Source organism: Scaptodrosophila lebanonensis, unplaced genomic scaffold (genome assembly GCF_003285725.1).
Source record: "Scaptodrosophila lebanonensis strain 11010-0011.00,11010-0021.00 unplaced genomic scaffold, SlebRS2 tig00000001-arrow-pilon, whole genome shotgun sequence".
In the NCBI taxonomy this organism is placed as follows: domain Eukaryota; kingdom Metazoa; phylum Arthropoda; class Insecta; order Diptera; family Drosophilidae; genus Scaptodrosophila; species Scaptodrosophila lebanonensis.
In genome coordinates, this window is record NW_022060529.1 from 887,259 (window position 1) to 901,068 (window position 13,810).

General features: G+C 37.4%; 1 protein-coding gene across 1 annotated transcript in view; it reads right to left on the reverse strand.

The window, feature by feature from the left end:
* Positions 1-4,990: 4,990 nt before the first annotated feature.
* LOC115622644 overlaps positions 4,991-13,810 on the reverse strand; it is a 36,553-nt gene continuing 27,733 nt past the window's right edge. Inside the window, exon 4 of the mRNA XM_030516690.1 lies at positions 4,991-5,299. Within this exon, the coding sequence (XP_030372550.1) occupies positions 5,073-5,299 (227 nt within the window). The 3' untranslated portion in view covers positions 4,991-5,072. The remainder of the gene's footprint in view (positions 5,300-13,810) is intronic.

The following is a 13,810-nucleotide window of genomic DNA, read 5'->3' on the forward strand; positions in this document are numbered from 1 at the left end:
ATGCACACACAAAATAAATACAATTTGAAACATTATATTGAGCCGGGTTACCTGCTAGTTTTTAATAATTTGAAGGAATTTAAATTAAAATGATTGCTTCTTAATGCTGCAATACCTTATGATTGTTCTACAAATAGTCAAACTCTGACAGCTTCTAGAAGACCATGGTGCATGGTTTCACTTGTTCCACTGCTTCTTTCTTACATTTGTTTTAGCTGTCTACATTGAGTTGTTCTGAGTCTTCCATGCAGCTGAGTGATCAGTCTACCCCTGGTGTAGCTTTGTTGGCCAAACGGTTTCCAAATACTTTAATATTTTTTACATTGTGAAGAAACTAGAACAGCCATGCAGTAAAATTAAAAAAAGGTACAGAATATTCATCACAGCATGTTGTCTGGCGGGCTTTCAAAACAAAGAATGTGAAATGTTGAATAAAAAGTGTTGTAACAAACAAACGAGCTGACAGTCAAGTAAGTTCAACTGGCAGTTCGCATGGCAGTTGGCCAACAAATTGGTCAACAAAGTCAAGTGGAGGGTGGACCAGTGGTCGTGCAATCAGCTCTCTTTACAGTTCATTGACGGCCCTAGCCCCAGCTCCAGCCTTTAAATGAACTTAAAACACGCGCAACTGACAAATGAAAACAATTGCAGTGAGTATTCGAATTGTGCCTGCGGCAGTTAAAGGCATAATACTCGTATGCACTAACACATAGTGCAGTCCACATAAGTTCATACAGGCTCAACCAGAGTCAGTTTAGTGCACGACGACATGAAGCGAAATGAGGATGTCGTCCACGAATCGCACGAAAGTGACAGCAAGCGTTTGATGCGCTCAAGTGTGTCCATAACAGTTATACGTATGTGCCACAGTGTGCATCTAGCAGATACTCGTATACACTATACATATTACTGAATAAAGTGGGTGTAATAATAACATTACAAACATTGAAACAGATCATTGTCCTCAAAAATTAAAATGTCTGACATTTTTGTAGCCTGTACACAAAGGGTAAAAGGCTATACTAGTTTTGTGCGAATGTATGTAACACGCAAAAGGAGGCGTGGCAGACACCACAAAGTATGTATTATATTATTGATCAGGATGACAAGACGAGTCGATATACCCATTTCCGTCTGTCTGCCTGTATGAACGCAAGGATTTCAGAAACCAGATTCTCCTAAGCCCGAGAATTGTTAATTTGTTGCCATAATTTCCAAAACCGAATTGTTCAATAACTATTGAGGATTTTGCAATAAAGTTGTCTCGGAAGAAAAAGAGCTATTATTTATAAAATCCGATTTGGAGGCAAGCTTTCTTCTATAGGCGCACAATTTATGTTTAGAGCGGCATAAAGAATTAGCGAATATGTAAGGAGTTCCTCTGAAAAGAAATTCCAAACCTTTAAAACAGTAACACAATTACTGAAAAAAATTCCACACCTTTAAAACAGTAACACAATTACTAAACATACCTTTCATTTTCCATTTATTTTGTTGTTTCAATTTTCAGGTATTTCCTTAACAAATTGTTAAGGATCAAAAGAGATACGCACGCCACTGTGTATGCAATATTTTATATGCCGCTAACTAGTCAAGAGAGCAGAATTTCTTTAAGCCGGAAGCCCATAAATGTACTGTTGAAATATTTGTGAGCCCGGGGAATGGTTGTGTAAAAAGTTTATTGAATGCCATACTTTGAAACTCTTCAGTCATGCGGGATCCCACCTGGCATGCGTGGCATGTAACATTTTGTTATTCTTGTTGTTTCTGTTGTTGCATTGCTGCAGTTGTTCTCGTGTGCCACTGCGCTTTTTGTGGCAAGTTTAATTTGCAAGTCACACCTACATATATTTCCACCGTGCGTTGCACGGCACTTGCTCAATTTTCATGAGTTTCAACGACTGAAAATTCGAAATTTTATGTTCACAGCCGTTGCTGTTGCCGTTGCCTTGCCATCTTGCTGCTACAATGGCATTGCAACCAACTTTGTGTGCATGCTGGGGTATGCCCAAAGGCATTTTGTTTGCACTGTGTCAGGGACATACAGATTAAATATTTTGGCAGTGAAAACCGTTGGGCATAACTCTCTTTAAACTGGCGCTCAGCTTTGGGCCCACAGTTGACGTCTCAAGTGTTCGGCCGCGCTCCCAACACTGACTGACTGTCTTTGCCTAACCTGCAACAAAAATTGCACAACGTCACTCTTTAGTAGGTCAAGCGCTAGCTGTGTTGTTGTCGCTATCAGTGTTGTCCCCATCCTCACCATCCTCATCATCATCAACATCAGCGTTGTCATTGTCATGAAAATTCTTGTGCTGAAACTGTCACTGAAGTTCTCGTCAAGCGCTGAAGTGGTGCCCCGTCTTCAAACGGCACCACCAACCTAACCACCTCGCCACTACCCTGTGAGTGCTGTCACAAACACAAGACTTGTGCTTGAGTGCTGTTGCGGGCTCTGTTGCTGCTCCTGTTGCCGCACCTGCGCATCGACTTGGCCGTGCTCAGGCATTCATCCACTTAATGTTCTCGCGCCCGACTATGTCAAGCAGTGTCTTTTTTTTTTGCCACGCTGCCATCGATAAAATTATCATTGGAACACTTGCCAGGCCATTGATGGCGTTTTTCGCTTGACTTTTAGCCACTACTCGTGCTAAAAACTTTTGAAATGTTTACTCTGCGCTTGGATTTTTATTTATAGTATGCAGCAGCTTGCCCCATACTTTAAAATGTCAAATCCAAAAGTCCTTGAACAGCTACTGTAGCAGCAGGATTGCAACATCTCACTGTCCGTAGCTGTAGCTGCAGCTGCAGCTGCCGTTTGCAGCGTGAAAAGCTCAAGGCACTTGAAGCGGAACAAAAAATCGTTAAATGCTGGGCATGAAAAATTAATGTAGGAGGATGCTAGAGATTAGAAACGCTCGCAATTGTAAGAACAATGGCTAAATTCAACAAGCCTGCGTGATGACAATTCCAAGCTGAATTTCAGACAAGATTCTCGTGAAAGTTACCTTGACAACTGGTTGTCCAGAATGGGGCAGAAACGTACCTAGTGAATACATTTTTATTTAATGATGTCTACTTTTTCCGAGCAATGTGTGGGATGCAATGGCAAACAGAGCACTTGACATTTGCAAACAGATATAGAAAAAATAGAAAGTAGTACACAGTCTCTATAACAATAAAAGCACATTTTAAAATGGGCTAATCTAAAACTATTAGGTTTTTTTCTAAACAGTTCCCTTCATTTAGTATATAGGTTTTGTTGATAGATATAGGATTTTAGATTTGTAAAAATACCATATTTTTTTTATAAAATTTAAATAAAATTAGGAGAGTTTGTTTACGAAAATGTGTACACAATTTTGGTTCTGTTCTTTTTCAAGATTTTCTTTATTTATTAGTACTCATTAAAATGTAGTTGGGACATTTTTTGAATATGCTTTTTGTTGTATTCTTTCGTTTTTTTCACAAATATTTCCTTGTTTTCATAATTACTTTCGCAATGTATTTTATCTTTTATACGCATTTTAGTTGGATTTTACTTTGATCTCTAATTTAGTTTTAATGCTCTTCATGTTCATTTTTATTAGTTGTGTTTTAATTTCATAATTATAAATTTTTAAACACTTTTTAAGGTATTTGCTCTTGTAACAATATGACTGGAATTTGTTTGCCAAATTTCGTTTGTTTAGTAATTTTTTTCCGAGTGTGTTTTTTATTTTGGTATTTCTATTTATTTTCTCGGTATCGATTTTAATATGTATAGTAGGTATATATTTTGCAATATTTTCAAGTAGACAAATTTGTAATACAGTTGGTAAAAAACGAAAAATTGTGCCACCAGATTATCTGAGTTTTTTTTTCAGTTTAAGTAGCTCGCTAAAAATTTGTTGACGTCGTGTAGCTGTTTACGCTGTTATTCTTAAGTACCCCAGTTTGCCAGTTTGTTTTCTTTGGCGGATTTCACTATCTTTTTTAACAACTGCCGCATATAGAGGATCAGTTTTTTTAAAAATTACTTCGTAGATACAATAAATACACACAATACTCGTATTTGGTGCGGTTTGGCAAGGCAAACCGAATTCAAACAATATATTTCACCATTTACTATAGGGTTTGCCCTTTTTGGTTGCCCTACGATTTTCTTTTACAGTTTTTACATTAATTTTTCTTTTGGAACATCGTGCCTTTCTTATAACATGGTTTGCAATTTTAACTGCGTTTAATGCATTTTGCTTTAAAGAGTAGTTTAGTTTCATTTATGCCTATATTTTTGTAGTTTACTTTATAAATTAAACATTAAATAAGTTGTTCTATTTATTAATAACCAAGTTGAAACATTATTTTGTAAATTGTATTGGTGTTTGAAAAAATGTTGTAATAAGCAACTTTGTTAGAGACTTAAAACATTTAGGTCAAGCATTGTAATAGTTTCCAGAATATAATAAAAGCCCAATACTCATTGTTTCTTCTAAGAATTTTATGGGCTTATGAGTGGTACAATTTGTCGATGGAAAGTGCCAACAAAAATTAATTGACACTAAGATCTTTCAAAATAAACATTAAAATTTCTATGTGCCTTAAAGTAGCCTCTTGCTTTGGCCACAAAGGAAACAATCAAGCTCTATAAAGCTATTATAATAAGCTGCAAACAAAGCAAATTATTAATATTATGCCCAAAACTTGCATTATCGTTTGGAACTTGGCATTATCTTTTTATTGCTCATTCGAACACATAGTAAACAACTGAACCGAACGCTTAGCAATACAAGCCTATAATGAAATGAATTGAATATTATTATCTTATAGCAATATTATTATAAACATTTCTCATTTAAGTATGCCGTTTAAATTTATTTAACATATTCGCTAAAAAGTTTACAAGTGTGCAAAGATTTGCTGCTCGTCTAGGCGCCTTGGCTGCTGCGGCTGTCGCCAATTTGCTTCGAAATATCATTTGGATTTTTGTTGTATTATTATTATTATTTTGTTTTTTAAAAGTAATCATTTGACAGCTTTCGGTTAGAAACACCAACAAATTCAAAGTCATCCGGGCATGAAAAATTACCACTTTATTCCGGATTGGTCTCTTTGCGTATCTTATGGCCACGGAACGAGGCTTGTATTTTGGTAGCAGCCTTGTTCAGCTCAGGATCGGTCAAATCAATATCTAGTTCCTCGGCAACTTTCTTAGTTATCTCCTGTATATCAACATCCTCGGGCTCATCCTTGTTGACCAGTTTGCGTGCCAAGTGCCCACGGAAAGTAGATTGAATTTTCAATGCAGCATCACATAGTTCTGTGGCGAGAAGAGAAGAAAGGGGGAAATGGTTGTAAACTGCGAATGTGTCTGTGATACAATTAAGTGGCTCTGAATTACCCAAATATGTGCTATCTCTTAGCACACCCCCCAAGTACAGTGACCAGGAAACTTTGCCAAAGTTTGAGCATTTGCTGTAGTTTCCTTAATTGCAACACTCATTGAAACTTTAGACTCAACAGCATTATAAAAGAATTTGCTTTTAATTTACTTTCAGTTGGGAGGTGATTATGCAATAATTTAACAGAGCTGTTTATGCAGCTGTGCTATGAGTAGCTGAGATTAAATTCAATATGAAATACATATATACATATGTAAGTATAAGGTTGGGTTGAAATAATTAAATACTTAATATATATGATAAAGAAAGGAATCACGAGAGATTTATGTTACAGTGAAGTTCATGATTTCTTTTCATTTCTCCCTCTAAGAGTTTGTTGTGAGACTCAGTTTCGTTGATCCTCTTTTACAGGCCATATAGAATCTAAGAGTCTACAGTAATCTAAAGTGATTTCTCTCATCATAAGGATGAACTTCTATTGAACTCTTTACTGGGTTTCAGGATACTTGGCAATATTCGAAATAAATAAGCGGAAAAACACAAGTTAGGCAACTTAGCCAAAATTATGTCTCAGCTTTTAAGCTATTTATATGGAGAATGAAACTCACTATCTTGTAATATATGTATGCATTAGTTTTCGTACCCTGCCTTTTATTTTTTAAAATTAATAATCTCTACCTTTTAAGACGTCCAATGTTCCATTCACTACCTCGAAAATGCATTGCCTGACCTACTCTCCCCACCCCACTGTATTTATCTGTCACTCTCTAAACTTAGTTGAATTATCTCGTCGTTAGTTTCCTTAATTCCGTGCAAATTCATTACCATTTCACTTATTCGTTTGCTTGACATCTTCGTATTTTTCCCCCATCATTTTATTTCCGTTCAGTATTTGAAAAGGACTTTGTCACGTAGTCGCACTTTTGCTCAAATAAATTGGCTAAAAATAAGTGCAGTTGGATTAGACGTGGATATAAAATCGATTGCTTGTTTTGTTCTGTTAAGGTGTGTTGGATAGACATAAATAAAATAAAACAGTTGCAATTTGCAAGTTGATGCGAAAATTTATTGAAATTGATTTCGGAAATCATTCCAAATACGAGAATACACTACGGCCTTGGAAATTGCGATACTAGCATTTAAAGTATGCTCTGCCACAAGCCTATCCCATGATGCTACTTAGCTCCTCCGCCATTGTCGACGCAGGAATTGACTAATAATATTACGCATACGTTACGTTGTCATTCGATCCTCTTGAGAGAAGCAGAGGCAGACGAAATCATGCCTCGCCACGCAGTGCATACTTAATGTGCGCCGAGTGCACAAGGATGTGAAAAAGTCGAAAACAAAATTACGCTTCATTTACAATGCTCGGTTGCATATAGCTTGTGGAGGGCTGATAGGTGGATGTGGCTGGGTCTCTGGTCTCTGGTCAAGCCATGTACGTGCTTTGGCAAAGTTTTTGATTCGATTGCGAGCTGGAGCATAAAAAGATAGATCGACTGGTAGAAGAAACAAGGGTACTAATGATGCTAATTTTTGTATTGCTGCGCCAAACCCAATTAGCATTTAATTACGTTAGCAAATGTTGTGGTCTTTAAATCATGGTCCTGTGGACTATAAGTTGCACTCTGTGGATTGTAATGCTGCTTTTGTCTTTGATGGTGTTAAAAACAATCGATTTAAAAATTCACTTACAAATTAAGCGTTAATTGGCGCACGGAAGGCAGCAATTATTTCAACATACTTATATGGCACAAATAATTTTGCAAAGCGTCCACTAACCCAAGGTGTATTTGCCATAGAACCTTAATTTATTAATAACCTTAATCTTGTGCATTTTTCAGCTCATCTAAAGATCTCAAACCGATCTGCTAAAAATGTAAAAAAATATAATACCTCTAATTGCTCTTCTTTTAAACATTTAAAGTTGTAGACATTTTTCGCTAGTTATTTATATTAGGCATTCGCAGTTTCTTTAAAAAAAAATTAAATCGAATCGAGGCTCCGATAGCTACTTTTGTAATACAATATTAAAAAAAATACTTATTGTGCCGTGGTCAATTGAGTTTTATTCTGCTCTTATTGTGCAATTTTTAGATTGACTTCGTGGAGATGTTCTCTTACGTTGCAAGGCTATGCCATGGATTTTAGGATTTAGGATTAGTGCAGCAGTAAATGTAATATTCAGCTTATTTTTTACAACTTTTTTATTGAGGTTTTGTTGATAAATAGGCACTCTTAATCAAATTTTCATTAAAAAAAACCGGATTTTTATTAATAGGATTTATATTGTATCATTTAAATATAACGATTTTCAACAAACTGTGCGAATTCCTTAAATCTGCATGATGTTTCTTCTGTTGTCAATCTGTAAGTGTCTTATTATTGTCAAAACGGCTTTTCCAATCGAACTCAGCGATAGTATGGACTACCTTCAGTAATGCTCAATGCTATGCATTGAAAAGAACTTCATAATCCAACAAATACATACAGCTTTGATCAATATACTATTTATATAAGCAGAAGGCTTAAAGCCCTATTTTCTAAGGCGTTTTTTGATTTTGTTCAAAGCTTACATTAATAATGCATGCCTCTGCATGTGTTCGTAAGTGTGGGTTCTGTGTAGTCGTTTCATCCCCCTTTTAATTTTACATTACATAATTGTTATTTTCCGCTCACACGCTCACCTTAACAAGCATGCTAGATTACATAACTGCAGTTGTTACTGAGCCCATTTATGGAAATGCTTAAAAGATTTTATTGGAAATATTGGATTAGATTGCGACTTGATTGTTTGGTAATTTATGCGAAGTGGCAGACATAACGGATAAAGATAGCCTTCGTGATTTGTTAAAACACGTAACGGGCTAATTGTGGTTGAAGCCGCGAAGCGAGACGCTGCTTTAGTATTTTATTAAATTACATATACGCCACGTAAGGAAACGTGACCAGAGTTGATGCACGTACCGCGCGTGGCATTGTTGCATTTATGATTATTTATACATTTATTTAAAATATACACACAAGACGTGCAAATAGCAGCAGGACCAAGGCACAGTTATGGGCTAGGGAGAGAATCGTGAGTGCAGCTGGCTATGCTAATGCATATGGATGTGCCTAGCATTCCGCTGTCGCCATTAGCTTTGCCTTTCTCTTTAGGAGAATGAGCAAACATTTCAGAAAATTAAACAAAACCAACTAAATATTTTTCCCTTCTTGCTGGCATTGCGTTTCACTTTGTCCGTCTGTCTGCCTGCCGTGCCTGAACTGTCTAGGAACAAGTCGACATGCCGCGGATAGAGATTTGCTTAGTTGCTGCCACACATGCTTAGACAAGGACTCACGTACAAACCATGTCTTGTCACAGGACATATACACAAAGGCACACAGGCAAATCCTGTGAATGCTGTCTAAAAACCTGAACAAAAACATCTTGTCCGAGGGAATGAGCGGCGTGATAAGGTCGGCATACGAAATTGAGTTTGCTTTGCTGCTTGCTGGCTGTATCTTTGGCTTGCGGCTGTTGTTTTTGCACCTGCTATGATTGGGCATCAGGCACGTACAGGTAGCTCGGCCTGAGCCAGCATGTTCTGATTTACATTTTGGAGCAGTGGTCGACTCTGGGCTCATGTAGTTGGCTTGCATGCACTTGCTGCCTCCGTGCTGACATTATGATTGAGCAGCCATCAGCAGTGCGGCTATGACTTAACCACCTGCGGAGAAACGCATTGTCGTGGCTGGCTAATAAACTAAGGGATTCTGAATTAATAACAAGCCAAGTCAACGACCAAGAAGCAAGACCAAGAATGCATTTCATGGAAATAATCTTATATTGCTGTTTCGTAACTTTATTTTCGTCAACGTTCTTCTTGAAGGTAACAAAATATGAGAACCTTTAACTGAATACCCATTTGATAATGGTGATCCAAGCAACGAATTGTTTTCTGGAAATCCGAAGCTATTTATTATGCAAAACGAGTTCAAATTTATTAATGATGGCTTGCTCAGAAAAAGCTTCTCTTTGAGAATTTTATTAACTGAACGTCTACTTCATGCTTTTATGCAATATTTGGGAAAAAATATAACAGCTAACTACGCTGATCGCGTTTACAACCGTAATTACTCATACGCCATGTGTGCTTCATACTACCTGCTTGCAATTTAAGCTGCCTGTCCATTTGCCCATAATGAGAGCTGCCTTGGTTGGCGTCACTGGCAATATTAAAGGTGTACACTGGCCAGGAGTAGGCGACGTGGTTGTGGAAAATAAACTGTTATTACAACAGTTACAGCAACAGAAACAAGAAGGGAAACAGCGGCAGCAGCAACATGTGCGCGCGCCATATTGCCACATTCCTTGTGTCCACGGTTGTGTGTGTCTTTATTGTTTGTGTGAGAGTCCACGCTCTTGACCCACATTCACATGTACACAACACAACACAGCACTGCACCAACAACAATGTAAATTTATATTAAAAATAAAACAATGCAAATGTGTAAGAGGAATATATAAGACTATGTTGTCTACCTCCGTATAAAGCTCACCTACATATGCACATAAATATGAATATGTACCCGTAAATATGCAAGTATACTTGTATATATACATGTGTGTGAGTACCATTAGCAGAAGTGCAAATCTGTACCTTGTGCCAAGTAATTGTGTCACACCCACACACACACACACACTTACAAGTACGTTGAAGCAAATTCACACGCTCTTATAATGAGCACACGCTGTGGTAAGGATATTTGAAAAAAAGAGGGTAGGTTCACGCAAGTTAGACTTTTGGACACCCTCCACTCCAAACAAATAAAACTAAATTCTATGAATACATTGTGAGAGAGGCGGTTGGGCGGGCATGTCTAGCTCGATTCGTCTCGCCATCCTAATACAAAATATATTTATATACGAGTAGTACTTTTCGAGTGGGTGGTATATCAGCAGAACGAGTCCATAATTCCTTGTTAGCATCTCAATACAGGGTATTTGCCTCACTTGCACACGTGGATGTGTTTTCTTCTACAAGTTCTTCTGCAAGTTGCCATAGGAGCTTGTTAAGTTTTTGTCATAAATCAGCATTTTAATTACAATTAAATAAAAACATTTGTGTACACAAAAAAATATAAAAACATCTACATACGAATGTGGGCGCGGCATTTGCCATTTGGGGCTTTAAAGCGAAATATTGTTCTGATTTACGTAGAGAAGAAAAGTGCACCTCAAAGAATGCTACAAGAAAATAGTCGGATAATTTGCTTTCCAATTTTCAAAATTTGCATACCGTTCTGTTTGATAAATTTCATTGGATCGATTTGTGGGAAGGTTTAGTCGAACGTTCGTCACTTACAGTTGAATGTGCACATTCTATAAATTATGGTAAAACGATTTTCGTCTGGGCAGCATGACATAAAAATGTGCACAACCTTTTCTGCTCAATCTCCCAATTAATTTCAGCCAAGATTTGCTGTGTATTGCCTATTTAGGTCTCCGTCCGAACCTCTTAAAAGGGTCAACTCTAGCAACAACATTGTTTATTGATTTTTTCTGTCCAAACTTAAGCTCATTTTTCAATTTCCGTTGGGAAAAAGGCGTGTGGCTAAGATTGGGCCTCATTTTGTTTGTTGTTTGTTCGCAACGAAATTGTGTGTAAGTCCTCTTTGCAGGAAGTCGGGGAAATCGTTTATTCTAAAAGGTTTACCTGGAAAAGTTTAGTACCCAGTTAAAATATGGCTGTTTCTCAATTGCTGCAACCGATTCTGTATTTCCCACATAGATAGAATAATGAGCATATTCAAATCCTTCCCCACAAGTGATGAATCTTTTAAAACGGTATGAAGGAATTATTCTACCACAATGCTAATACCTCATGTACATATATAAGAGCTGAAGAGTTAATTACGTCTACGTTCAACTCAAACAGTGCTCAACTATTAATTAGCATACAAACCTGTGCAAAGAGCTGCTTTGGCACATAGCATATAAATTAATTAAAATTCTTGTTTGATTTGACGGGACTTTAATGCACCTCAATATATTTACTCGTATGTTTATGCGCAGGCCACAAGCTACCAAGCCATCCATTCCGGAAGGGCTTAAGTGTGCTTACCACAGGAGAATTTATTTGAGTATTGTGCCAGACGTTTAATTAGCAACTTGCATATTTATGTGACAGGCCTCCCCATTCAAATTATCACTTAATCTCGAATACAGCGCCCAGCAAACGGGTTACAAAGCAGGAGACCATAATGTCACGACTTTCGGGCACACACATTAATTTAAATAATGAAAATTGCACAAACTGCTCAAAAGCTGGCTAATTGACTGGAGGCGGTTCAATGTAAATGGCTTGGATAATTATGGCCGCCTGCGTGTTGGGTTACATCTGATATATTTTCAGTTCAATTACCATATGCTTAAGGTTGTATATTTAAATGCTTATCTAGTTTATTGAACCGTTTATATTAGATGGACAGAAATTAATAAATAAATTAATAGGGGTACAACGCAAAATGCTGACGTTCCTCAAAAACTGAACAGAAACTGCATATTTCTGAGAATTTTTTTTCAACTGTATGTCCCTTAATAATTGCCTTTTAAAGTTGAATATCGAACGCAGTAGCCGTTAATTATGTTTAAGCAATCAAAATATTTACATACAAGTACGCCACTCGCCCGCAAACCAAACAATTTCCAACATTAAGAATTAAAGCCGCAATTAAATGTTTACCGAGCTTAAATTAGGGTAGCAATCAAAACGTTTACAAACCCCTTAATGGCAACAACAAGGGTGTGCCGTGTAAGCTGTTCCTTTCGGTATGCCAAAAGCACGCCAACAAATGCACAAAAGGTGCTAAATTGTTAAAATATTTAAAATGTAAGTAAATGCCACCATCGCCGTTGACAAGGAGACAAGCCAAACTTTTGCTAAAACGTTCAGCAGCAGCTAAATAAATACTCAGCTGTTGGGACTGGCTAAAACGTAACTCCTAACCTCATCCAGCCCGCCCCCCTTCCCACTCCCCCAAACGGGTAGCATGCGTCTATGCCACAGCTGTCCAAAAGCATATACACACCACACACACACACACACACGGGCGCGCACACAGATACACACACATAATGATTGTTGTTGTGTTTTTGCCAACCTGCATTATAAATTAAGGTCCGACATTTGTCGTCTGTTTTATTTCAGGCCCTTGGCGTTTACTTTGTCTTCGTACAGCATACATACACATATATAGTATATACTATATATGTATTTTTATGTATTTACAAAAAGTGTAGTCTGCTTATCGCGGCACCTGAGGTCGTACACAACAACAACAACAACAATAAATACGCCAATTCATCGAGCCCAGTGCTCTAGTCTGGGGCGCCAATTGTGTTTTTCATGTCATGTTGTTGCTTCCTTTTTTGTTGTTGTCTCTATTCTACTCGCATTACTGAGCTCATGTTTTTCCACTTGCCTTTTGTATGCGCCGCCCTTAGGGGCGAGAGTTGCGGTAAACAAGCGCGAAAATTGCCAGCAACAGCAACGCACTTAACATTGTACTTAAATGGCTCAGCTTGTTGTTTCGGATGTTGCTGTTGTTGTTGCTGCTAGGCTGACGACGTAAATGAAATTACAAGCTCGCCTAAAACCGAAAATCCAATTAGAAAAAACGTCGCGGCTAAGTTCCAGTTCTTGTTCTTGTTCAACATCCGGCAAAGTAGAAACACGCACATCCCTCCCAACTTTTATGGCCCCGACCCATTTCCGAGCACCAGCTGAGTAACCGCTTGGTAAATGCACTCAGCAGATTGTGGCCACAGCTCATATCGTGTTTTTAGAACTTGGCTAAAATCTTCTCACTGTTTTTCCTTACTGGACAATTACTTTACTAAAGCTATTCTGGTTTTAGCAGATTGTGGCCACAACTCATATAGTTTTTTTAGAACTCGTCTAAAATTATCTCACAGTTGTTCATTACTAAAATTCAATAGTAGTAGAATCTTTTAAAATACTCGTATTTATATATACCCTTACATTTGACATTGTAATATGCATTTTCCAATGGATTTAAAAAAACAAAACCGCAATTGTGTTATTCTTTTTCTTACAATACCCAGAGTTCTTGCACTTATATATTTGTATATATCTTTTTTACATTCATTCATTATCGTATGCAATGCGTTATCGTTGTCACATTTTTTTGCCAATTAACATTTTTTCCTTTGACTAGCTGACCTTTACACATTCCAGCTACGAGCTATTTTCTTTTTTCCCCGGTTCCCTACATTCTTTTTGCTTATTAATTTTGCGTGTTGCCTCATTCAATGTGGCAGGTGCATCAAACGCACCTGCTCATTATAAAAGGCTTTGCTTTTACTGCATTTGCTACTATGTTTGCTTGCTATGTCTTATACTTACTTGAGTTTCATT